The 27,333-nt window shown below is 43.8% G+C and overlaps 1 protein-coding gene across 1 annotated transcript in view; it reads left to right on the forward strand.

Moving 5' to 3' along the window:
- LOC147526185 (sorting nexin-2-like) overlaps positions 1 to 15,521 on the forward strand; it is a gene marked incomplete at its 5' end in the record, with an annotated part of 34,877 nt that extends 19,356 nt beyond the window's left edge. Inside the window, 6 exons of the mRNA XM_086630180.1 lie at positions 7,391 to 7,596; positions 11,272 to 11,415; positions 11,913 to 11,924; positions 14,159 to 14,239; positions 14,351 to 14,422; positions 15,290 to 15,521. Of these exons, the coding sequence (XP_086486306.1) occupies positions 7,391 to 7,596; positions 11,272 to 11,415; positions 11,913 to 11,924; positions 14,159 to 14,239; positions 14,351 to 14,422; positions 15,290 to 15,340 (566 nt within the window). The remainder of the gene's footprint in view (positions 1 to 7,390; positions 7,597 to 11,271; positions 11,416 to 11,912; positions 11,925 to 14,158; positions 14,240 to 14,350; positions 14,423 to 15,289) is intronic.
- Positions 15,522 to 27,333: the final 11,812 nt, after the last annotated feature.

Consider the following 27,333-nt stretch of genomic DNA (forward strand, 5'->3'; position numbering starts at 1 on the left):
TCCTCTAGTGCCCGTCGCGCTTCAGGAGTCAATTTTCGAGGTGAATTCAACTCGGGGTCCCCCTTTAAAATATTAAAGAGCGGCACAAGTTGCGCCGTGGTTAGCCCTAGATAGGGACGTAACCAATTGATGATACCCAGCAATTTCTGAGCATCATTCAAGGTCTTAATAGAACCTGAGAATTGCACCTCTTGGTGTTGTATAGCTTGGTCCAGAATTTTGACTCCTAAATATTTCCAAGGAGGATGCTGTTGAACTTTCTCCAGAGCCACTTGCAATCCATAAGAATGCAGAGCAGCAAGCAGCCAAGGCTGTATCCTCAGCATCTCGTCCTGGGTGGATGCTGCTACCAGGATGTCATCCATGTAATGGTAGCAGTACACTTCAGGAAACTGCTCATGGATTCCAGATAAAGCTTGAGCAACGTACCATTGACAGATAGTCGGGCTGTTCTTCATGCCCTGAGGTAGGACCTTCCATTGATATCTATTTGCAGGTTCAGTGTTGTTAACCGCAGGCACAGTAAAGGCAAACTTTGGTTTGTCATCACGATGTAAGGGGATTGTGAAAAAACAGTCCTTCAAATCAATGATCAAGATTTCCCACCCTGCTGGAATCATGGTGGGTGAGGGCATACCAGGCTGCAATGCCCCCATGCTTTCCATAACTGCATTGATTTTTCAGAGATCTTGTAGCAATCTCCATTTTCCTGATTTCTTCTTAATTACAAAGACAGGAGTATTCCAGGGACTAGTAGAAGGTTCAAGGTGTCCCTGTTGTAACTGTTCCTTAACTAGGTGATGAAGGGCGACTAATTTTTCTTTCAGTAGGGGCCACTGGGGTTGTCAGATGGGTTTGTTTGCTATCCACCGCAAAGGCAACGTAGGATACTGTGTGCCCTTCAGTACAGTGGCCCCCATCAAAAATTTGTCCCGATTCGTACTCCCCAGGCTGCCAAGACATCCTGCCCCCAGAGGTTAAGCGGAGCTGTAGTGACATAGGGCCGAATCGTAGCTGTTTGACCTTCTGCATTCTTCACCACCACAGGTCATTCACTTAGATAACTCTGTGCAGTTCCTCCCAGTCCTGCAATGGCTGACCCCACAGGGGCTAAAGGCCACATAGGAGGCCATGCAGAGGAGATGATAGTCACATCAGCACCCATGTCAAACAAACCTCGGAGCCGAATCCTGGACAGCTGGGCATTTAGCAATATTAAGGTGCAGGTCATATGTGGCTTTTGGCAGGAGATATCTGCAGTCCAATAAACTTGCAGAAGTCCTATGGAACCAAAGCCACCACCTTCACGACTTCATCATTTTGCCTTAGGAACACATGATTTGAAGGGCACAAGTTGAGCAATCCAAGTTTTTTCCAGTATTGCGACAGGGGAGGTGGGCGTGAAAACCATAGCACAAATTTGTCCTGTGAAGTCAGCGTTGATAATTCCTGGGTGCACAAAGATCCCTTGAATGGTGGTACTAGATCTTCCCACCAACAATGCACTCAGCCCGTGTCCTAGAGGCCCAAATGCATCCAAGGGAACCTTATAGACACAACAGGATTCTAAGACAACTGTTGTTGCGGTGCACACATCCACCCCGGCTGATCCCTTTGTGCTGGCTGTAAGCTGGCTGAGTAAGCCTGAGTTGATACCATGCCCTGGGGAAACATTTCTGTCTGAGCCCACATCCCCATTGTGCTCCTGGGGAAGTTTCCCAAACATGTCAGGGGTCAACCATTGGCATGGTACAAGGATTCACAGTATCTTGCAGAGTGGCCTGGCTTATCACATCTTATACAGCAAGCAGGTCTCCTGTTATCCTTGTTTCTTCTTTTTTGTCTGGTCTTTGTCTATTGTCTCTCTTAGGTTGTGTTTTTGGTTCCGGATCAGAGTTTTTGAGTTGAATAGGCTGTAGAATTGTAGCCAGAGCAGACTTATAACTTTCGGATTCCAGCTTAGAACAAGCTTCAATCACTTCTGTCAGTGTGGGTTCCCCTGGCATGGAATTTATGCTTTTTCTACATTCTTCATTGGTGTTGTCTTTTGCCAGCTGCTTGCATAATAGCTGTCTCAAGTTTTCATCTTCAACCTGTTTTTTCAAGGGCTGCAGCAGTTTTCTCTACAAAGGAGAAAAAAACATTCTTTCTGCCCCTGATATATCTTCACATACCGTGTTTTCGGGGCAGCCATATCTATGCTCCCATGCCAATCTTTTGAGCTTGCTCAAGAACTTGAGGATGCCATGTAGCTTGGAAATCGGGATCGGAAAAAAGCATTAGCTCCCAGTAGAGCATCTGCTGGAGCTCCATATCTAGGGTCAGTTGGAGGTAACTGCATATTCCCAGCTGCAGCTCTCTCAGCCATTCTTCTCCAATTGGCCTCGAAGACAGTATATTGTACTGGTTGAAATAATACCTGACCTAGATGTTTAATGTCAAATGGGGAGAGTAGGTCAGTATTCAATATCCTGATAATCTGCATGACCTGAGGAGAGTCTAGTCCATATTGCGCTACTTTGGTTTGCAGGTCTTGGACTACTTTCCAGGCAATAGTTTCATGTTTGTCAGTTTGGCCTGAGTTGGGAAGCACTTTTTGTACCGGAAAGGCTTGGATAAGATCCTCTGTTAGTTCATTACTTCCCTGAACAGCCTGTTCAGGCCCCTTTTCAGGCAACCTGACTTTTTCTATTAGGTCCCAATCCCCAGCCTCCAGAGCCCGCCTCTTGACTTCTTCCCAGAACTGTTTTGAATTTTTTGGACGTACGGTCACCTTACATTCAGGAAGCGTCCAGGGACGGTTGTGGGCCAGCCATGTTTGCTGTCATCTGACCGTCACCACAGCTTCCTGCAGTGTCAAAACATCATCAGGCAGGGGTGTGTCCAATGGCTTTTGATAGGGTGCAGACGCTGGGCCAATGGGTGGTGTGAAGGCAGAGGCTGTGATCAGTTGTGGAGCAGCCCACGGAGATGCAGTTCGGGTTGTAGAAGCTTGTGGCGGCACCGCTGTCTGTGAAGGTGCCACTGCCAGAGCTGTCAGTGGCATGCTTGGTGCCACTTCCGGGGCCATTGCTGAGCCAGTTGGCACAGCCAGCCCAGGTTGTCCCGGCACGGATCCAGCAGCAGTAACCTGCTGCAACATCTCCATCAATGCTGTTAGTTGTTGTGACATTCCTTGCAATGCTGCCATAACCTGGTATATTATGAAACACGTTGTTGGGGGTTGCTCCATTTGTGCCCATGGCAGATAGCCGGGCGCTATGGGTGATGGCGCAGGATATGAAGTTGCAGAAAACCAGGGTGCCATGCCCAGGAACGGTCCTTGTGGTGCCCGGCCTGGTTGAGGGGCAAGTTGCAGAGCAGTAGGAAGAACAGGTTCTGCTGTATTGGCCAAAGTAACCAGCTGAGATGCAGAAGAGGAAGGGGGGGGCTGTTGGGGCAAAGGGTGGGGGACACTCTGATGCTTTGTCCTGTCCAGAGGAATATTCCGACATCATAAAAATCACAAGGAGGAAGATACTTGGGCTGGACATAATCTCACAGAGAGGAGTAAAGCCTCCATGCAGTCCCCACAACTTTCTCCATATCTGAGGACAGCAGGGGCACAACTGGTGCACTGCCCATGCTGTCCAGGGTCAGTCCCCCTTCAGATAACTCATCATCCCCTTCAAAAACTTCACTTGCAGATTCATCAGAATCTGGCAATTCTTTTTCCTTTCTTTCTACTGTCCATCTCTGCATTACATCATATACAGTCCCCCAAATACATAATAGGCCAGTCAGGTTCTTTCATCCAAGCACAGTTTCATAAATTAACTTATCCCCTAGCTGCTTCCCTGCTTCTGAGCTAAAGGGGGTGTTAAGGTCAGCCAGGCATTCATGCTCTGCCACCCAATTTAGCAGCTCACAGAGAGCTTCATCACTTATTTTAGCACCTGCAACTGTCATTGCAGATTTAAGGATGGGAAACATCATGCTCTCTTTTGCAGAGTTTTGTCCCATCATTCTGATCTAGAGTTCATCCCTTGGAGCCCCATGTACAGAAGCACATACCTTCTGATATTAGTTGCAGCCAGATCACATCAGGGTCACCAGATGTCACAACAGGAAGGCTTCAGGCAGCTCCAAGCAGACCAATAATTCCAACACAATGGGAAGGCTTCAGGCTCTACTCTAAAGCAAACCCCCACCCAAAGCTCAGAAAAAAATGCCTCACCCATTGGAGTAAACACCCCGCCTTAAATAGTCAGGAGTCACATGGTTTACTAGATGGGTCAAGGCTATTGGTCACTTGACCATCCATCTCCCAGAGTGATTGGCTGAATGCTACAGCACCTGTTTCAAGGCAACTTTCCCAGTGTAACGAGCCACAGGTGTTTCTTAGTTAGCCTGCACAGGGAAAGAACTTTCACAGGATGCTGCAGCAGCCAAAAGATTTCTCCACAATGGCTCGTTTCTCTTACCCACGTTGAATTAGTATGTTCAGGTATTCTAATGCACCGTGGGGTTTTATCATATGAATGTGTCTTAAAAGGTTGGGTTTGATAAGTTGGAGGGTTGGGAAGTGAGTATGCCAATTTAGATTGGTACCAAGATGTTTCAGGAACAGGTTCGGCTAACCACCTGGAATTAGTATCTGAAGATTGAGGATGGTGTAAACAATACCAGCAGTTTGATTCATTACCCATTTGAGAGATGACGTTCATGAACTGAATGACACAGTTATTGTTCCAGTCATGAAATAAGGAGGAACAGGGTACAAATAAGGATAAGTACAATTCAATGGGTGCTATGATAATAATTTTTCTGCAGTTGGAATTTCCACAAAGGTAAACTGACGATTCCTTGGGTGCATTCCAGGTTTATTCAGGCCTAAGAATCCATCCAAGTATAGTTCATTACCTGAAGCAAGAAGAAATGATCTGGTCTTGGAAATTATCCAAGCCTCAGTGATAATTAGAGGGAGCCCCCATTTAGAAATGATTTTACATATGCCCTTTTCTCAGGGAGTTAGTAAAGTGACAGATATTTTAACCATTGAAAAGTAGTTAATAAGAACAGTGTCACCCTGAGAAAATTGACAGTGGGGGTTTTAAAGGTTTTGTTGGTTGGAGAGCAGAAAAATGAGCTCATTCCACCAGGCATCTGGTGGATGTCTGTTGGTTATTTAAGCGTCGGACAGCCTCAGGTAGGACTTTACCCCATTTTCTTATATATAAATTTTGCCCTAGAGTTCGTTTTAGTAGACCATTCCATCTCTTGAGCATGCCATTACTTTGGAGTCTGTAGGGCAGGTGGAACACCCCAGGCAACTCCGTTACGTTCACACTATTCTTGTACAATTTTATTTTTGAAATGAGAGCCATTGTCAGACTGCACAGCAGAAGGCATGAGAGTGTCAGCAAACCATCCATTAAGTCCCGCCACAGTGGTAAGACTATCAGCTTTCCTGCAAGGAAAAACTTTCCCTAAGCCTGATATTATTTCAACTCCAGTAAGGATAAAAAGCCACCCCTCAGGTGTTCGAGGGAGAGGTCCAACATAATCAATTTGCCAAATGGACCAGAGGACTTATTTCCTACCCCCTATCCATTTGGTCCTGAAAAACGTAACCTGAATGGGGCCCTGGCATTGTTTCTTCATCAGTTGTTTCAAAAGCCCATTTAGTGTTGCCCTGTATCCAGCTTTTGCCTCACAGAATATCCATGCACAATATATTTAGGTATCCTAGTATCATTTAGTATTTTGGGGTGAGGGGGGCACGCAAAAGGGAAGTTCCAATTTTACAATTTTACCTTAACAATTGAATAAGGAACCACTACTCCATTTACTCCGTTTACTAATATTTTCTGATGTTTCAGAGGGATGGCTCCAGGATATGATTCTGCTTTAATCATGGATAATTGTACTCCAGTATCTATGAGAAAATCAGGTTTTAATTTATCATTTACTATGGCCTCTGCCAGTCTGAGTCCCTGGTCTAGTTTCCTCAATACTGCTTTCTGATAGGAGACAAATCAGGATATTTTTGTGGTTTGAAGGGTTTTCCCTGTATGGGAGGAGCACTATGCAAAGATGTAGATAACTTTTTCTCCTTTTCTCTTTCTTTCACTACCAATTTTAGTTTTTGAGAGAAGAAATGTCCATAAGCTTAATATTTTAATCACCTATGTAGTTGTTTTGTCAAGACTGCTTTCCACCAGATATTTTATTTTTTTTTAATACGAATTAAATAAATCAAAATTTGATTGTAGTACACAAAAGACCATAAATGTACCTTCTGACACAGATGCATTATGTTTAAGTATGGGGTCACCTTTCAACTCTGCCCTTTTAAAAGTACATGAATGTGTCTTAAGTTGCTTTCTCATACCTCTACCAGGAATTATTATCTGTAGAAGCAAATGTCTCTGAGATCAGATGTCCTCAAGGTTAAAGCGTATTTTAAGAAGTAATGAAAATAGGAATGTATCTGATTACTGCTGATTTGACATCTGCTCTTAGATTTCAAGAAATGCTTTTTTTAAAGAATGGTATTTAAATTGTGATAGTTTTAAATATCTGAAGACTTTTCTTCTACAAATATTTCTGATGTTCTGATGATTCTGCAAAAGCAGCACAGTTATAAACAAACCTGTGCTTTCAATCCTTAACTAAGTTGGATTACAATGAGATTTTGTTCAAAGGTCCTTCATAGGAGTTAACATTGTACACGATGACTTAACATGAGGTTTGATAAGACAGTTGCCTCAGTGTTTGTTAATGAATAAGCTCAAAACTTCAGCTTCATGGATGCCAGCCACAAAGTCACCTGCCCTTTTTTTTTTTTTAAGGCATGTCAAAGCATGACAATATATTGCAGTATACACAGTTTTGTTAAAGATACTTTAGTCAATAGAACAGTATAATGGAAGTGAATTCCACTCTGGTGTTGATGTTCTCATTGGATAATTCTTTTCCTCTTCTTCCTCCCCTCCCACAACTGCATGAAACGACTTCACTACAGACCAGTTAAGATTGTCTTGAATTTGCTGTATAGGTGACTTGACTTTTGTTTTGTGGGCTTGGACTTTTTCTGAACTAAGCAGTTCAATAATACTGAAGTGACAGTTTCTTTCATGTATTTTCCAAGATACAATAGGCATCACATAACAGGCTCAGCAAAACATTTACTGATGTTGGAGAGTTTTGGGTGTACTATATTCTCCTAAATGTGGTTTCCTTGTGATCTCCTTGTATATTTTATTGTGAGCTTTGGGAAATATAGTTTATATTTTTCAGTTGGTAAAGTTAGGGTTGCTGTAGGGCAGAGGTCTACTTGGTTGATCTATCTTGAAAAGTAATATAACAAATTAACTTCATTGTACTGGATCTCACTCCTGTATTTCAGAGCTTTCAGCCAACACAGCTGCCTTTGCTAAAAGTGCTGCCATGTTAGGTAATTCTGAGGACCACACTGCTCTATCTAGAGCTTTGTCTCAGCTTGCAGAGGTTGAGGAGAAGATAGATCAGTTGCATCAAGAACAAGCTTTTGTTGATTTTTATGTGTTCTCAGAACTGCTTGGTGACTACATTCGTCTTATTGCTGCAGTAAAAGTAAGTACTGCTAGGAAAAATACTTAATTTTTGTGTTTAGGGTCACACTTTGCAGTTTGTATATTTAAAGTAAATGACCAGGTTGAATGGGGCTTTTAGCAACCTGATCTAGTGGAAGGTGTCCCTGCCCATGACAGGGGGGTTGGAACTAGATGATCTTTAAGGTTCCTTCCAACCCAAACCATTCTATGATTCTATGAATGTTTGTATGCATTTGCACACTTCATGTTGGGATAAAATGTTGGGATAAAAAAATGAGCATGGATTAATAGGATCCAGAAAAAATCTAAATGGTGAATACCTTCTAATTAGAGCAATATTAATTGTGCAGAGTATTTAGGGACACCATATTAGTTAGCATGCTGTACATGTTTCTTTCAGGTAACTGATTTTTACAGTATGCTCATAAAATGTTTCCAAGAACATAATTTGGCCGTATTAGATAGCCAATAATTTCAGTAAATAAGCAACAAATATCACTTGGGGATCTACATCTGTCATGGTTTAGCCCAGCTGGCAGCTAAGCCACCACGTGGTCGCTCGATCACTCCTTTCCCTCAGTGCAGTGAAGAGAAGAAAAATGTAACAAAAGGCCTGAGGGGGGAGATAAGAGCAGGGAGGGATCACCCACCAACCATGGTCCTGGGCAAAACAGACTCAGCTTGGGAACAAATCAGTTTAATTCCTTAACAGTTACTTGAGAGGATAAAAGAAACAAAGCCAGATCTGAAAAACAACACCTTCCCCACCCCCCTCACCCCCCCTTCCTTTCTTCCCGGTTCTACCTTGTCCTGGGGGAGTTGCAGGTTCAGTTTGTCACACATTGCTTCTGCTGCTCTTTTCTTAAAGGAGGAGGATTCCTGACACTCCTTTCCTCTGCTCCAGTGGATTCCCTCCTCACAGGACAGTTCTCAGATTTCTCCAACATGAGTCCTTCCTGCAGTATGCAATCCTTACCCATCACATTGCTCCAGCACGGGCTTCTTCCCCACAGAGTCACACCTTCTTAGGGAGCTGCCACCTGCTCTGGCATGGGGTTTTTCCACAGACTTCAGATGAATCTCTACTTCGTCGTGAGTCTCATTCTCTACGACCTCCTTCAGGCACAGCCATCTCTGCTCCAGCGTGGGCTTTTTCACGGGCTGCAGGTGGGTCTCTGCTCCACCGTGTCTCTCATGAGCTGCAGGGGAATCTCAGCTCCGGCACTCCTCCTCCCGCTCCATCTTCACTGATCTTGTTGTCTGTGTGGCCATTTCTCTCAGTTCTCAGTCCTCTCTCCACTGCAGCCATGCCGGGCCCAACTAAGCTTGGCAGTCCCAGCAGGATAAACGCTGCCCAGCAGGTGCCCCAGGAGCGGGGAGCTTCGGAGCTCTCCAAGCTGGGCCACCACAGCCATCTCCAGTTGGGTGGCGCCAGCCCAGCACGGGCAGCCTCTCGCCTCTCTTCACTGCAGGTCCCAGCCCCCTCTTCAGACTACTTTGTCCCCATCTTAAATAGGACATTATCAGAGGTGCTGATTGGCTTGGCCCTGGCCTGAGGGGATGGGGGTCCGACCTGACCAGAGACCTGTCCGACTGGTTTTGGAGCCTGAGAAGTTACAGAGGCTGCAGCCTCTCCCCTGCTGCCAAAACCCCATCACATAAACCCAGCACAACATCTCATTTTAATGAAAGTATTCAATTTTGGTGTACAGCATGATTAGGTTTTGACATGATTAGGACCTGTTGAAACGAGTCCAGAGGAGGGCCACAAAGATGATCCGAGGGCTGGAGCACCTCTCCTATGAAGACAGACTGAGAGAGTTGGGGTTGTTCAGCCTGGAGAAGAGAAGACTCCAGAGTGATCTTATAGCAGTCTTGCAGTACCTGAAGGGGGCCTACAGGAAAGCTGGAGAGGGACTTTTTACAAGGGCATGTAGTGATAGGACAAGAGGCAATGGCTTTAAAATGAAAGAGGGAAGATTTAGATTAGATATAAGGAAGAAGTTTTTTACAATGAGAGTGGTGAAGCACTAGCACAGGTTGCCCAGAGAAGTTGTGGATGCCCCATCCCCGGAAGTGTTCAAGGCCAGGTTGGATGAGGCTTTGAGCAACCTGGTGTAGTGGAGGGTGTCCCTGTCCCTGGCAGGGGGTTGGAACTAGATGATCTTTGAGGTCCCTTCCAACCCAAACCATTCTATGATTCTATGATTCTTTGACACGGGGAGGGGTTGTATTGGGTTTATGCGGCAAGGTTTTGGTAGTGGGGGGGGGGGGGCTTCAGGGGTAGCCTCTGTGAGAAGAGGCCAGGGTCTGCCCCGTGCGAGACACAGCTGGTTCCAGACAGCTCCCCAATGGACCCACCGCTGGTCAAAACTGAGCCATTCAGCAAAGCTGGTGTTACCCCTGTGAAAACGTATTTAAGAAAGGACAAATTGTTGCTCAGCAGAGTGTGTGCATGATAGGAGTGTAAGAAACAATCTTGCAGACACCAAGGTCAGAGAAGAAGGAGGGGGAGGAGGTACTCTAGGTGCTGGAGCAGGTATTTCCCTGTAGCCTGTGGAGAGGACCTCACCCGAGCAAGTGAATATGCCCTGAAGGAAGATGCGGTCCTGGAGAGCTCACAGGGAAGCAGGCTCCTGACTGGAACTGTGGCCTGTGGAGAGGAGCCCATGCAGGAGCAGTTCTTGAAGGACTGCAGCCCAGGGGGAGGACTTATGCTAGAGCAGGGGAAAAGTGTGAGGAGGAAGGAGAGGCAGAGACAAAGCGTTATGAACTGACCGCAACCCCTCATTCCTCCTGTGCTGCTCATGCAGGGGGAAGGTAGAAGAGTTGGGAATGAAGGAGTGAAGTTGAGCTTGGGAAGAAGGGGTGGATGGAGGGAAGGTGTTTTAGTTTTTGTCCTTGTTTCTAACCATCCTACTCTGTTTTTAATTGTTGATAAAATAATATTCCCCAAATTGAGGCAGTTTTGCCTGTGATGGTAATTGGTAAGTGATCTCCCTGTCTTTATCCTGACCCATGAGCTTTTTTTCATCTTATTTTCTCCCCCTGTCCTGTTGAGGAGAGAGAATGAGAGAGCAGCTGTGGGTGGGGGTCTGGCAGCCAGCCAAGGGTCAACCCATCACAAGGGTGTCTAAAAATTTTATCCAGACATATCTCTGAACTTGTCAGGCTGTTGGGAATATATTTTAATATTTTATATATATACACACACATAATATATAGTTATAGTCTACATGTTATTATATATATTGTTATTCTACATATTATATAGAATACATAATATATATAAAAATGTATACTTTAATTCTACTACCTCCATCCATTGCTAACAAAAATGTACTGCTAGTTATGCATATAGTCAATTAAAAAGTTTGCTAGAATCTGTATTTAGAGAAGCATTTGTGTAATATAGCACTTTGCAGTGGTCACTTTGGTAGTATTGTGATGGAACAAGGAACACAAAATAAATGATTTGGAGCACCAAGGCATCTGCTCTAAAGAGGCTTCTTGAATGTCCTCTGTTATTTTTAGACGGTATTTAGCTGTGCAAGCATGCTGTCAAATGAAATCCAAGACAGTGAAATTTCTTTTGAGTACACATGTTCCAGTTTTATCCAGAAATATCTTTTCCTAATAGGAATGTAGATACCTTTAACGATTGCAATTGCTTAATAAATACCCATACTTACAGAGCGTGTTTGATCATCGAATGAAATGCTGGCGGAAATGGCAAGATGCTCAGGTCACTTTACAAAAAAAACATGAAGCTGAAGCAAAGCTCCAACTTGCCAACAGACCTGATAAACTGCAGCAAGCTGAAGACGATATAAAAGAGGTAATGTTGTCAAGTATTTATGTTATTCTGGAGGCCAGACTTTTTGTACTGATTCATTCAGTCCCCATTAATACACTATTTTATAGAGTTTTGTTTATAAATCATATATTTACTATTTTCCCTATTTACTGAAATTGTTAAAAGGAATTTATTTAAAATATGAGATGTGCACAATTGTTACCCATTCTGCGATATGTAAGGCAGTCGAATACTGTCTCTATGGAGTCTGGGAGATGGGAGGAGAGGAACATGAACAAGTTTAAAAATGCTTTTAACTGTTGCAGATGACTTGGGTAGTCAGAAGAACATCTCTTGTCTTCTAAAGCTAAAATCTAGCTAAAAAGACTAACGGAGAACTGTTCTCATGTTTTGCTTAGTGATCCAGCATATATACTTTTTAAAATATACATATATATACACATATATTATAATTTCATAAAAATCTAACATATCGGAGTTTCATAAATTATGCACTTTTTCTAACATGCTTTACTAAGGAAATTGAAGAGGTAGGACAGCTTAATTATTTAACATTAATGCATTCTAGTTATGCATCACTATTGTCTCATGAAATAAAGAACATCATTGCAGATTTCAATCTCTTATGCACTTTATTTTATTTGACTACCTCATTGGTCACTAACCCAAGCTGCTTTGTTCTTTCTGCACTTCAATATATTTTACGTACAGTGTTGAAGTTGCTCATTAACGTGGCTTTCTTTTTTTCTTTAAAAAGGCCCTTGTTGACTGGGGAAAAAAGTGTCACTCTTTTGTGACCACATTCTTGCTGGTTGGCTCTCTTGATGTCATCCATCTGCCATGCAACAAATGAGCTGGAACTCATTGGCAAAACTAATTCCTGACCATTTGGAGTAGAAGGAAATACTCAATGACCCTTTCTCATTCTTAATATAAAAAGAATTAATGATGTTGTTCCTGAAGGATTTATTTTTCCTACTTTATCGTGAGTTTAGAGAAGGCTGTTAGTAAACCCAGAATTTGAATATGCTGGCAGAAAATTATTACTTCCACTGAAATATATTCAGAGTGTCTGAATTCTTTAATAGTAGTCCTTTTGACAGAGATATCAAAAAGTGGAAGCCTACGCAGGTTGAGTTTCATCTGTGACTCAGTTCCTTTATGCAGATAAAAGGTAAAAAGAGTAGTCCTCAAAACACCATATTAAACAAGGGGAAGATTTTTTCTTGTCAGAAACTGTAAGATGGTAAACTTATCCAGTGATAATTCCTACAAACCCTGATGTTTGGATATAATGAAACTGGTATGTGGGTCCATAGGCCTATAGAGGTTTTCTCTGAAGTCTCAGGCACCTCTAAGCTGCTGTAATAGGAAGGCGCAAGTTATTTCAAAGCAGTCTTAATCTCTCTTTTCCTGGACTGAATTTTATATTGGTTTAGTTATTAGCTAACTCTCTAGGCTGTGCACATATTAGTGTTTCCCTGAAGCACATCCTGTTATGACTTATTGCATAGCTCCATAAGTGTACATCTGAAAAGACAATAAGGGAACTTTGAATAAATTCAGACTAAAAACATAAATATGTTCATTACATATCACAACAGTAAGATGACACTGCATCACAAAATGCTCTTGTGATTAAATAGCACCGTTAGATTGCTAGCAGGAAATATGCTATATTGGTGTACGTTGCTTCCTGGCTGCTTTTTTCTGAGGAAGATAACTGTTACCAGATCTATTAACTCCCATAATTCAGTTAGTATGTTGAGATTAACAGATACAGTTGCATTTTTAGAATGTCTGTTAGCATGCATATGTCAAGTGTCACGATGATAGCTTTTTTCATAATATGATTACACAGATGGTTTAAATTTAGCAATATAATAGTTGCACAAACGCAGGTGCAAAGGAAAGTCTAGTAATGATAAGGTAATATAACTGGTGATACTTTCTTAATTGTATAGCTGGATGTCTTTTGACATAAAATAAGGATAAACATGACCAAGTGTTTTGTAGTATTGATATTAATGCCTTGTTCCCAGTACGGCAAAACCCTACAAGCAGCTTCAATTCCTCTGAATTTTTCTTCTGTGCTCTTACCTGCAATTTTTTATTATTTTCTTTTTTTTGAATTACTGCTGTCTCTTAAAAGAGTCCACACTGAGCAAGAGAGATTGTGCTTTGGCTTGCCTAAATAACATATGTTCTGACCAATAAACACATCCTCATTAGCTTGTCATCTGCAGCAGAAATATGACAAAGATAAGCATTTACTTGACCATAGGCAGAGATGAAGATTTAATAATCTCTTCTGTGAGTAGGAAAGTACAGGCAACTATTTTTTGAGACTTTTTCACATTTGATTGAACAGGTAAGAAAACTTAAAGATTTAGGTTCCTTTTATAGAAGTATTTGTAAAGGGAATAGCTAATAAAGCTTGAGAGATCCTTTTTCTTTGCTAAAGAATCTTTAAATTTTTTGTTACTAAATATTAATTAATAGCAATATTAAGATATTTTTTATATTTGGTATACAGATAACATTACCTTAGATATATCATTGTTTTAACTAATCTGATGACATCCTTCTTTATAAATGTTGTTTTGAAATTACTGTACTGAGACTTTCCCTTAAGTATGTCAAAAATCAAATAGGTGCTTTTCAACTCTTGAATAGCTATCACTAATATACTAAAAAAAAGTTCAGATACTGATAGAATGAACAGCGAACACAGTCTTATCTCTACATGTTTTTCCTTTGCCAGTGGGAGACAAAAGTTCAGCAAGGGGAAAAAGATTTTGAACAGATCTCCAAAACCATTCATGAGGAAGTGCAAAGATTTGAGGCACGTATAATTTTGTCCAAATAAACAACAGTTTTGCTTTAGATAATATTGATATTCCAAGCAAACTTGGTTAAGAGGTTAATCTGCCATAATTATTTACTTTATTAACAGAGGGAACGAGTGAAAGACTTTAAAACTGTTATTATCAAGTACTTAGAATCGTTAGTGCAAACACAACAGCAGGTAAAAAATTTTAAATTTTTTTTACAAGTTAATACTTAATATGTTCCATATTAGGTTTAGTTAAAAAAAGGCAGGCTTTAAGTATATCAGTTTCTAAAACACAGAGAACTAACTCTAGTCTGTAATATATTGCAGGAGAACATAGTGATTGCTGTTTCCCAGCTATTACTGTTCTCACTTGCATAGCCCTAATTCAGGGGAGCAAGAGAGAAGCTTAGTCAGGGTAGGGGGTGGGGGGTGGAGGGTCTTGTCTATTCAAGTAATACTTTTATTTGTAGATTGGAGTAAAATGCATTAAATATGTGCTTAGGCTTACTGAAGAGACTCGAATGAATACTCAAATGCTTATCTGCTTTAAAAAAAATTGTAAAAAGTACTGAATATTATACAGCAGTAAAACAGCTTTCAGTGACTCAGAAGTAGGCCTGGTTTCCAAATGAGTGTCTGGAATCTTTCCTTTTTTCAATCTGGGAATATAACCCTCCAGCTTTGTTTAATAAAAATAAAATAAAATAATAAAATAAAATAAAATAAAACCATAACAAAACACCTTTAGAGGTAAGAATGGCAAACTCATCATGCAAACAAATTCTGTATAACTATATTCTGTGGCAATGTGCTCGGTGTGTAAGAATAACTCTGTTTGCATGAGCAGATTTGTGTATTTACTACTTGTGTTTTTCTTGCATCATGTAATAATGTAAATGGATAATTAATGAATGGACAATGGGTAATGTGAATGGAAGCATCTGTGTTCTTACTTTGTCCAGTGGAGACAAATTCAGTACAAGAGGAAGAAGGTGTATGTGTGTTCTTTTCCAACATTCAGTACTTAAAGTAAGGTGTGTTTTTTTTTTTCTCTGCAAGCTAATAAAATACTGGGAGGCATTCCTACCTGAAGCCAAATCCATAGACTAAAAGAAGACTATTCCAAATAACAAGAGACTCTGGATGTTTGACCTGGATAAAAACTAAATTCCACACTGAAATCACTTCAAAATCATCCAAATAAACCACTATATATTTTATTAATTAACATGTAGTGGTTTTATACACCACAACATTTTATTAACAAGCTGCATGTCATGATCCTCTTTGAAGTGGACTGTGGCATGACGTTCTGCAATACATTGCTGAATTGAACACTATTGTGTCTTAATACTTGCACCAAAATGTGAACCGTAAGGCCAGAAAGCAGATTTTTTTTTCTTTACAATACAATGTTCTGTAGTACGTTTACCTGATCTTTGAAACAAATTTAATTGCATTGATTAGTGTTCACTTACACATTCCTGTACAAAATCATGTTTCTGTGATTACTATAATAAAGAAATGTATCTTGTGAAACATCAAACTCTTATTTTGTTTCTCTATATATTTACCAGTGTTCTTAAAAGTAGTGTTTATAACAGATTGAGATTATATCAAAGGCAGCAATACATAGAATCATAGAATGGTTTGGGTTGGAAGGGATTTTTTAGAGATCATCTAGTCCAACCCCCTTGCAGTACATCAGTTGTCATGCATTGAGCACGCCAGCTTCACACAATATCATTTGCTTGCAAATAGACCTGGCCTCAGCACTGAGACACATTCTTTGGTATCTAGTTCTTGGCCTGTGACTTGTCCTGTCTCTAGTGCTATCAGCATAAAGTAATTTTAATAGATTCTGATAGTTTGCTTGTGGAAGGTAAAGAATGCACTACAGATTGTGTCAGGTAGCTTTCTATGGCATGTAACATGGTGTCCTGGGTTTGGCTGGGATAGAGTTAACTTTTCACAAGAAAACTGGGAGGGGGCACAGCGTGGGCAGCTGACTGGAATTAGTCAGAGGGCTATTCAATACCATATGACATCACGCCCAGAGAATATATATTGGGGAAGCTAAATAAGGGAGAGGCTTTTTTGCATCTTTGCCTATCACAAGTAGTCTGGGCTTCTGGAGTTTTGGGTTCTGCATGGTGAGTGTTTGTACTACTTGTTTGGTACTTGCTTTTTTCATTAATATTATTGTTGTTATTACTTGTTTCTTGGGTTTTTTTGCACTGTTCTATTAAATTGTCCTTATCCCAACCCATGAGTTTTACTCCTTTCTTCTGATTTTTCTTCTCCCATCCCACTGAGGGGGAGGAGTGAGTGAGGCATGCTTTCTTAGCTACTGGCTGGGCTAAGCCATGACACATGATAGAGGCCCTCATGACGTTGATAGTCAAACAAAGAGCATGGAAAAATAAGAACCCTATTTTGAGTGGGTCTTAATTACCCTCCTCAACACCCTGCTGTGGATAGCTTTGCTAACTCAGTGTCATGGTTTGAAGTGGGGGGGGAGGTCCAGGTGGCAGAAGCTGCCTATCAGACCGGACTCCCGTCCCCCTCGGGGCTTGAGCCAATCGGCGCCTCTGCGAATTGCCCTATTTACGTCGGACAAAGGAACTGGAAAGGTGTGCCTTTGCCCAGGAGCAAGGAGACCGGAGAGGGGCACGCCCCCGCTCCCGGCTGGGACGGTGCCCGCCCCGTCGAGGATGGCGGTGGTGGAGGCGCTTGGGGAACTCGGGGAGAGCTCCGCTCTCGGGGTGTCCATCGGGCCGAGTTCACCCAGAAAGGACTGAGATCTGAGAAAACGGCCACACAGATAAGAGGTCAGTGAAGATGGAACGGAACAACGAGTGCCGCGGCTGAGTCCCCCTTGCGAGCAGCCCCTTGCAGCCAGTCCTCGGTGGAGCAAGCAGAGACCCACTCGCAGCCCGTGGAGGATCCACGTTGAGAAGAGATGCCAGAGCCTGAGCACGGTACGCATCTAGAGTCCGTGGGATGACCCCCGCCGATGGGGAGGTATTTTGTTAAAGGAGATGCCTGAGCCTGAGACTATTGTGAATCATGGGCACAGGTCGAGGCGCATTTATGCATCTAAGTCTGTATGGAGGCGCATTTAAGGTCGATATGACGACCCACGCCGGAGCACATTTAAAGTCTGTATGATGACCCACGCCAGAGCGAGTGGCTACAGCTCCTTAAAAGTCCAGGACTGGTAAAGCCCACACTTGGGGCAAATCCGATGGGGTAAGGATTTGCCCCCCAGCGGGTAGGATTCACGCTTTCGCCGTGAGTAGGGGATCTACTGGAGCAAGGGACAATGGTGTAAGGACTTCTTTTCCTTTAAGAGAAGTGGCAGTAACAACTTGGAATGAACTGACCTGCACTCCCCCATTCCCTGCCCCCCTGGGGGGAGGAGGTAGAGCCGGGAAGAAGAGGCAAAGAGGGGGGAGTGGTGTTGGTTTTTTAAGACCTGGCCTTGTTTTCTTGTTATCCTCTCAAGTAACCGTTTTTGTTTGCTTTTCTCTTTCTAGGTAGCTGTTAATAAATAGTTTTGCTTTAAGAAAAAAGCCTCTTTTGCCTGGGACCGTGGTTGGTGGGTTCTTCTCTGTTCCTGTCTCGACCCTCAGCTCTTTTATTACATTTTTCTCCTCTCCATTTTACTGGGGTGGGAGAGCTGCGTGGGGTTTAGTTGCCGGATCGGCCTAACCCACGACACTCAGCAGGTTCAAAAACTTAGCTGTTTTACAAAGCAATGCTATTTGTGCTTAATAGTTGTTCACAGGTGGAATATATAGACAAAAAATCAGTGGCATTGTTTCTCCCTATTCAAAAAGAAAAATTCTCAAGAGATGTAAACATATTAAGTAATCTCCAGGGACTAAAATATGTATTTGATGCTTTTTTCTCAGTATTTAAGTTGGTGTGTGTGGCAAGGTTTTGGTAGCAGGCAGGAGGTCTGCAGGGGTGACTTCTGAGGGAAGAGACCAGGGGCTGCCTCTGTGCTGGACACAGCTGGTTTCAGAAGGTTCTGCAACAGACCCACCACGGGCCGAGGCTGAGCACATCAGCAAAGCTGGTGGTGCCTCTGAAAAGAAACTGTAGAAAAGGCCAGACAGGGAGAGGAGGAGGGAACACCAAGGTCTCAAAGAAGGAGGAGCATGCGGTGCTCTATGGCAGAGCAGATATTCCCTGCAACCTGTGGAGGACTCATGATGGACCTGTTGTATATTCCAGAAGGAACTGCAGCCCATGGAGAACCCATGCCGGAGCACAGCAAAAGCGTGAGAAGAAAGGAGCAGCAGAGACAAACCATTATATACTGAGCAGAACCCCTCCACACCCCTATTCCACCTGCATCACTAAGGGGTAGAGGAATCTGGGGTGAAGTTGAGCTGGGGAAAGGGGAGAGGAAAAGTGTTGTTTAAATGTTTGTCTTTTTGTTTCTGGCTACCTGAATCTGACTAAATATCTATTTTAATTGGCAATAAATTAAGTTAGTTTTCCCTAAGTAGAGTCTGGTTTGCCTATCATGGTAATTGGTAAGCAATCTCCCCATCTTTATCTTGACCCAAGAGCTTTCTTGTTCCTGTTCTTCCTATTTTCTCTCCCTCTCTGCCCAGCCCTGCTGAAGGAGGGAGCGAGTGAGCTGCTAGGTGAGAGTTTGACTGTTAGCCAAGGCTAACCCACCACAGCCAATGTTAATTATTTGGAGATTAAGTATTCCCGAAGTTATATTCTTTAACGCTGTAAAAAAGAAAAAAGCTTGTATAATTAATACAGAAATTTATTTATATACTCTAGAATATAGATCTGTGAAGTTACTTCATAAATTTTTATTATAATAGTTATTTGTGAATTGTTGGATAACTAAATCTTTTGACTGTTTAGAATAATTTACTTACATTATGAAATAAGTATATGGCATATTTTTTACTCTTTCTTTGATACCACTGAGATGAGATTATTTTGCCATTGATGACTCTGATCATTTCTTTTCACCTGACTTCCTTAATTGATTACTTTTTGGTGTTGGAGCCTACAGAACAGATCTTGAGAATTCTGCTGGCATCAATTGATTAATGTGAAGTTATTAATGTTAGTGATTTCATCTAAGAAACATTGAAAACCATGTCAGCAATCTGTTCTTAAAAACTGTCAGATAGAATCATACAGAATCATAGAATGGTTAGGGTTGGAAGGGACCTCAAAGATCATCTAGTTCCAACCCCCTGCCGTGGGCAGGGAAACCCCCCACTACACCAGGTTGCCCAAAGCCTCATCCAACCTGGCCTTGAACACTGCCAGGGATGGGGCATCTACAACTTCTCTGGGCAACCTGTTCCAGTGCCTCACCACCCTCTGAGTGAAAAATGTCTTCCTTAGATCTAATCTGAATCTGCCCTCTTTCAGTTTAAAGCCATTGCCCCTTGTCCTATCACTACACGCCCTTGCAAAAAGTCCCTCTCCAGGTTTCTTGTAGGCCCCCTTTAAGTACTGGAAGGCTGCTATAAGATCACCCCGGAGCCTTCTCTTCTCTGGGCTGAACAGCCCCAACTCTCTCAGCCTGTCTTCATAGCAGAGATGCTTCAGCCCTTGAATCATCTTTGTGGCCCTCCTCTGGACTCGTTTCAGCAGCTCCATGTCCTTCTTGTGTTGGGGACTCCAAAGCTGAATGCAGTATTCCAGGTGGGGTCTCATGAGAGCAGAGGGGCAGAATCACCTCCCTCGACCTGCTGGCCATACTTCTTTTGATGCAGCCTGGGATACGGTTGGCTTTCTGGGCTGTCAGCGCACATTGCTGGCTCATGTTGAGCTTCTCATCCACCAGCACTCCCAAGTCCTTTTCCTCAGGGCTGCTCTCAATCCGTTCTCCGCCTAGCCTGTACTTGTGCTTGGGATTGCCCTGACCCATGTGCAGGACCTTACACTTGGCCTTGTTGAACTTCATTAGGTTCTCATAGGCTCACCTCTCCAGCCTGTCAAGGTCCCTCTGGATGGCATCCCTTCCCTCCAGCGTGTCCACAACACCACACAATTTGGTGTCATCTGCAAACTTGCTGAGGGTGCACTCAATCCCACTGTCCGTGTCACCGACGAAGATGTTAAACAGCACTGGATCCCTGAGGAACATCACTCGTCACTGGCCTCCACGTGGACATTGAACCGTTGACCACAACTCTTTGAGTGTGACCATCCAGCCAATTCCTTATCCACCGAGTAGTCCATCCATCAAAACCATGTCTTTCCAGTTTAGAGAGAGTCGTGTGGGACAGTATCAAATGCTTTGGATAAGTCCAGGTAGACAATGTCAGTTGCTCTTCCCCTATCCATCAATGCTGTAACCCCATCATAGAAGGTCACCAAATTAGTCAGGCAGGATTTGCCTTTAGTGAAGCCATGTTGGCTGTCACCAATTGCTTCCTTATTTTTTATGTGCCTTAGCATCATTGACCCTTGTTAGTTTGTACCATGTTAGTTTGAGTTAACAAGGATTTATCTGGAAAGCAAAAAATATTTTGGTGAGCCCTGTGGGAAGATTGGATTTTTATTCGGTTGTTGTACAGTAGTATGGCATACATGCCCATACTTTAAGTATTTTACTGTTTTAAAAAATATTCTTATTATTCTTCATGGTATCTCTGAGAAATATATAAAACTGCTTAAACAGAAACCATTTCTTCTTAGTTTTACATAGGGAATTTCTAACAGCAGTGTAACTGAGCACTCCACTAGCAAGTCTGTGTAAGTCTGTTGTTTTCTTACACACTTCATCTTCCATATTTGCTTAGCAGTTTTCCTTGACTAAGCAAAATTTTAAAATGAACCTGCATTTTTCTTACTGTTCTAAATATATTTTTTTAAATACTATCGTGTTATACAATTCCTTAGAGGAATTCTGGATTAGGATCAGAGCTCACTGTCATTATCGTAAATGAAAAGAGAAAAGGGAAGTTGTGGGGCTTTTTTGTTTCATTTTGGTTTTAAGCTTGAGGTAGATCAAATGTTGGAAATGTGTTTTGGTTTTCATTCTTGGTGGGTTTTTTTTGTAGGATGATTTCTTAAAAGTTAAAATAGATCTTTGCAATGTGATAACTGAGGTGTTATATGTGCATCAATAAAACAGCTCTGCCATATTTTCTAGTTAAAAAATGCTATCAGTTAGTTGAGGAAGGTACAAGTTAGTTGATTCCAGTGCAAATGCTATTTACACTTTAAAGTTTTGTTTGTATTGGAGGAAAGCTGAATGAGTGTGATGGGTTGATGTAAAGGGGTTCTGGTGGCAGGAGAGGGGATTTGCTCCCTGTGACCTCCCTGCTTTTGGAACCGGGTCAGACCCGGTTCTGGCCACCAGATCGGACTCCCATCCCCCTCGGGGTTGAGCCAATCTGCACCTCTGTGAATTGCCGTATTTAAGTTGGGACAAAGGATCCGGAAAGAGATGCTTTGCCCGGGGGTGAGGAGAGAAGGGAGGAGGGCACTGCCCCCGCTCCCTGGCTCCCGGTCAGGCGGCTGCCTGCGCCGGGCTGGCGCCACCCGCTGAGGATGGCTGCAGCAGAGCTGCTTGGGGAACTCGGGAGCACCCTACTCCCGGGGTGCTGCTAGGCTGAGTTCACCCAGAGAGGACTAAGATCTGAGAGAAATGGCCACACAGATAACAGGTCAGTAAAGACTGAACGGGACGAGGTGTGCTGGAGCTGAGTTTCCCCTGCAACCGGTGGCAAGAAGGCAGGTGGCCCCCCTGCAGCCTGGACAGACTCGGTGGAGCAGAGACCAACTCACAGCCTGTGGAGAAGCCCACGTTGGAGAAGGGATGCCTGAGGATGGTCGTGGAGCATGGGATGCACTACACAGTAGAGACCCATCTAGAGTCTGTGGGACGACGCACGCCGGAGCAAGTGGCAACAGCTCCCTAAGAATCGGGGACTGTGGTAAAGCCCGCACTGGAGCAGTCCGATGGGGAAGGATTGCATCCTGCAGGTAGGACTCACTCTGGAGAAGTCTGTGGATTTTCCTCGTGAGTAGGGGATCCACTGGAGCAAGGGAAAAGGGTGTAAGGACTCCTCCTTCTTTAAGAAAAGGAGCAGCAGGAACAACATGGGATGAACTGACCTGCACTCCCCCCTTCCCTGTCCCCCTGCGCCGCTGGGGGAGGAGGTAGAGCCGGGAAGAAAAGGAAAGGTGGGGAGATGTTGTTTTTAAGACGGGGCTTTGTTTCTTTTTATCCTCTCAAGTAACTAGTTTTGTTTCTCTTTATTATTGAGGAGGTGGACAGACTGAGGAGCATCAGGGTGTGTGAGCGGGAGATTGATTACTGGGACAGCATCCTGCCTTCCCTGGGACAGACCCTGCTGACTACAGAAACGCAAGATACTGAAGGCTCCCTGTCCCATCTTCACCGGGGTGAACATAATGATCAGGATGATGAGGGGCAATGGCAACAAGTTCGTGCCCAACGTAGCAGGCGTGTTGCCTTAGCAAGTCCCTCACCCTTCCAGGTGCCCATAAGTAATAGATATGAGGCTCTGCAGGTTGAGTCAACCAACCACAAGAGCGAGAACTCATTAAGAAGGGAAACTTCAATTAGGATCAATCAAAATAAGCCTAACTTAAAAACTGCTGCAACAAAGAAGAAACGTCGGGTCATTGTCATAGGTGACTCTCTTCTGAAGGGAACTGAGGGCCCAATATGCAGACCTGACCCACTGCGCAGGGAGGTCTGTTGCCTGCCCGGGGTCTGAGTTAGAGATGTGGTGAGGAAGCTTCCAACTCTTGTGCAGCCTGCTGATTATTACCCACTACTAACATTCCAACTAGGCAGTGATGAAATTTCCCAAGCAAGAAGCCTGAGAAAAATCAAAAGAGACTTCAGGGCCCTTGGGAGACTGCTTAAGGGATCAGGAGCGCAAGTGGTGTTCTCCTCAATCCCTTTAATGGCAGGGAATGAAGAGGGAATAAACAGAAAGACCCACCAGGTCAACACCTGGCTTCGAGCCTGGTGTCTTGCACAGGGCTTCGGGTTCTTTGATCATGGGTTGCTTTTTACTGCACCAGGTTTGCTGGCATCTGATGGGGTACACCTGGCAAATAAGGGGAGGAGGATCCTTGCACAGGAGTTGTCAGGGCTCATTGATAGGCTTTTAAACTAGATTCGAAGGGGGAAGGGGATACAGTCTGGCTTGCTGGGACTAAACCTAAGAGCTGCACAACATTGTTAATCGGACAATGTCCCAGAGAGGTACGTGGGTATGCTGCACCAGCAGAGACTGAGTGCACTATGTTTGGAGATAGGTCAGACCCAATGGTCACTGGCCTGCCAGGTGTCGAGGCAGTGACAGGGAGAGGTCAAACAGGAGTCAGGCCTTCTCCTGTCAAGGAAAAGGCAAAGAGATCACTAGCCCAGTTAAAGTGCTTCTACACCAATGCACGCAGCATGGGCAACAAACAGGAAGAGCTGGAAGCCATTGTGCAAAAGGAAAACTATGATATAATTGCCATCATGGAGACATGGTGGGATGATACACACAACTGGAGTGCTGTGTTGGATGGCTACAAGCTCTTCAGGAGAGATAGGCCAGGCAGGAGAGGAGGGGGAGTGGCTCTGTATGTTAGGGAGGGTTTTGAATTTCTGGAGATCAGCAATGGTGATGAAAGGGTAGAATGCTTGTGGATCAAAATAAGGGGGAAGGCCAATAGGGCTGGCATCACAGTGGGAGTCTGCTATAGACCACCCACTCAGGAAGAAGATGTAGATGAAATATTCTACAAACAATTAGAGGAAATCTCACAGTCACAGCCACTAGTTCTTGTGGGTGACTTCAACCTACCAGATATTTGCTGGAATTTGAATACGGCAGTGAGGAAACAGTCCAGGAGGTTCCTAGAGTGTCTGGAAGACAACTTCCTGATACAGCTGGTGAGGGAACCAACCAGGGAAGGCTCCCTGCTGGACCTGCTGTTTACCAACAGAGAAGGACTCATAGATGGTGTTAAGGTTGGAGGCTGTCTTGGTCATAGTGACCATGAAATAATAGAATTTTCAGTCACAGAAGCAGTAGGGAGAGGGGTCAGCAGAACTGCTGCCTTGGACTTCCAGAGGGCAGACTTCAACCTTCTTAGGAGACTGGTTGGAAGGGTCCCTTGGGAGTTGGTCCTGAAAGGCAAAGGGGTCCAGGAAGCTTGGACAATTCTCAAGAGGGAAATCTTCAGAGCCCAGGAGCAGGCTGTCCCAGTGAACCGCAAGACGAGCCGGAAGGGCAGAAGACCAGCCTGGATGAACAGAGAGCTCTGGCTAGAGCTCAGGAAGAAAAAGAAAGACTATGACCTATGGAAAAAGGGGCTAATCACTCATGAAAACTACAAGGATTCTGTGAGACGATGCAGGGAGAAAATTAGAAAGGCAAAAGCCCAGCTGGAGCTTAATCTGGCAGCTAACATAAAAGACAATAAGAAATGTTTCTATAAATACCTTAACAGTAAAAGGAGGGTTAGGGAGAATCTCCACCCCTTGCTAAATGCAATGGGAGAAATAGTGACTGAGGATGAAGAAAAGGCTGAGGTACTCAATGCCTTCTTTGCTTCAGTCTTTAATGGCCAGACCAACTCACTGGGTGATATGCCTTTAGAACCAAATGGTGGAGATGGAGAGCTTTATCAAGGTTTCTTTCAAGAGGAAACTGTAAGCGAACTGCTGCATAGCTTAAATGTGCAGAAGTCTATGGGGCCGGATGAGATCCACGCAAGAGTTCTGAGGGAGCTGGTGGAAGTGCTCACCAAGCCACTTTCCATCATTTACCAACAATCCTGGCTAACAGGGGAGGTACCAGCTGACTGGAGGTTGGCAAACGTGACGCCGATCTACAAGAAAGGTAAGAGGGAAGACCCAGGGAACTACAGGCCTGTCAGTCTGACCTCAGTGCCAGGTAAACTCATGGAACAGATCATCCTTAGTGTTATCATGTGTCATGTACAAGACAGTCAGATGATGAGGCCCAGTCAACATGGATTTATGAAGGGCAGGTCTTGTTTGACCAACCTGATCTCGTTCTATGATAAAATGACCTGTTTAGTGGATGAGGGAAGAACTGTGGATGTTTACCTCGATTTTAGCAAGGCCTTTGACACTGTTTCCCATAACATTCTTCTGCAGAAGCTGGCTGCCTATGGCTTGCACGGGTGTACGCTTTGCTGGATCAAAAACTGGCTGGACAGCCGGGCCCAGAGAGTGGTGGTGAATGGAGTTAAATCTAGCTGGCGGCCAGTCATCAGTGGTGTTCCACAGGGCTCAGTGTTGGGACCTGTTCTCTTTACCATCTTTATCAATGATCTGGATGAGGGGATCGAGTGCACCCTCAGCAAGTTTGCAGATGACACTAAATTGGGAGGTAGTGTTGATCTACCTGAGGATCGGGAGGCTCTACAGAGGGACCTGGACAGACTGGATCGATGGGCTGAGGCTAACTGTATGAAATTCAACAAGACCAAGTGCCAGGTCCTGCACTTGGGCCACAACAACCCCCTGCAGCATTACAGGCTTGGGGAAGTGTGGCTGGAAAGCTGCACAGCAGAGAAGGACCTGGGGGTGCTGGTCGACAGCCGATTGAACATGAGCCAGCAGTGTGCCCAAGCAGCCAAGAAAGCCAATGGAATCCTGGCATGTATCAAAAACAGTGTGGCCAGCAGGAGCAGGGAAGTGATTGTCCCCCTATACTCAGCACTGGTGAGGCCACACCTGGAGTACTGTGTCCAGTTTTGGGCCCCTCACTTCAAGAAGGACGTTGAGGTGCTGGAGTGGGTTCAGAGAAGGGCAACAAAACTAGTGAAGGGTTTAGAGAACTTGTCCTATGAGGAGTGGCTGAGGGAGCTGAGACTGTTTAGTCTGGAGAAGAGGAGGCTCAGGGGGGACCTTATCGCTCTCTACAATTACCTGAAAGGAAGTTGTAGGGAGATGGAGGTTGGTCTCTTCTCCCACGTTATGAATGACAGGACGAGAGGGAATGGCCTCAAGTTGCGCCAGGGGAAATTTAGGTTAGATATCAGGAAGAATTTCTTTACAGAGAGGGTTGTGAAGTATTGGAACAGGCTGCCCAGGGAGGTGGTGGAGTCCTCATCCCTGGAGGTATTGAAAAACTGTGTAGATTTTGGTGTTGAGCAATATGGTTTAGGGACCCTGACAGTGCAGGGTGAATGGTTGGACTCGATGATCTTGAAGGTCTCTTCCAACCAGATGATTCTATGATTCTGACACCGCACACCATCTCTCCTGACCTAAAAGACTGTTATGACAGATGGAGCCTCAAAGTCATGGATTAAATGAACTCAACAGACATGTTAAAGGGATGGCCCATAGACGAAGAGGATAATATCTGCATATGTGTGTGTATATATATATATATATAAAAAAAGACAGGATCAGTGGTGGTGATTAATAGGAAAATATGATATGAGCATAACGCAAATGGTATAGAATAAGGGGTGGATAATGTCCTGGGTTTGGCTGGGATAGAGTTAACCTTTCACAGGAAAAGTGGGAGAGGGCACAGCTTGGGCAACTGACTGGAATCAGTCAGATTCGTCATGGCCCAAGTCTATAAATTGAGGGAGCTAGCCAAGGGAGGGGCTTCTTCGCATCTTCGGCAGTCCCAAGCTGGGCTGGGCTGCATGGGGGCTCCGGTTCCAGGTTCCGCGGTCAATGTGGTAAGCATTTTTATCACTCCTTTTGTACTGCTCTCTTTTTATTGTTTTTGTTATTACTCTTTTCTCGTTTTGTTTTTTTTTATTTTTTTTTTCACTTTTCTGTTAAATAGTCCTTATCTCAACCCACGTGTTTTACTCTCTTTCTTCTGCTTTTCTCCTCCCATCCCGCCGAGGGGGAGGAGTGAGCGAGCAGAGACGTGATTGCTTAGGTACTGGCTGGGCTAAACCACAACAATGTTTTACAGAAGTTCCTTGAGAGGATAACAGTCCTCGTTTCTTCCATATGGCTCCGTGAGCATGTACAGCTACAAATGCATACTTAAAATCAGCATAGATATTTACTCATTTTCCAGAGCTCTTGTGAGAGCAATCAATTCTGCTTTCTGTGCAGAGGTATTGTC

Source organism: Tauraco erythrolophus, chromosome W (genome assembly GCF_009769465.1).
Source record: "Tauraco erythrolophus isolate bTauEry1 chromosome W, bTauEry1.pri, whole genome shotgun sequence".
In the NCBI taxonomy this organism is placed as follows: Eukaryota; Metazoa; Chordata; class Aves; order Musophagiformes; family Musophagidae; genus Tauraco; species Tauraco erythrolophus.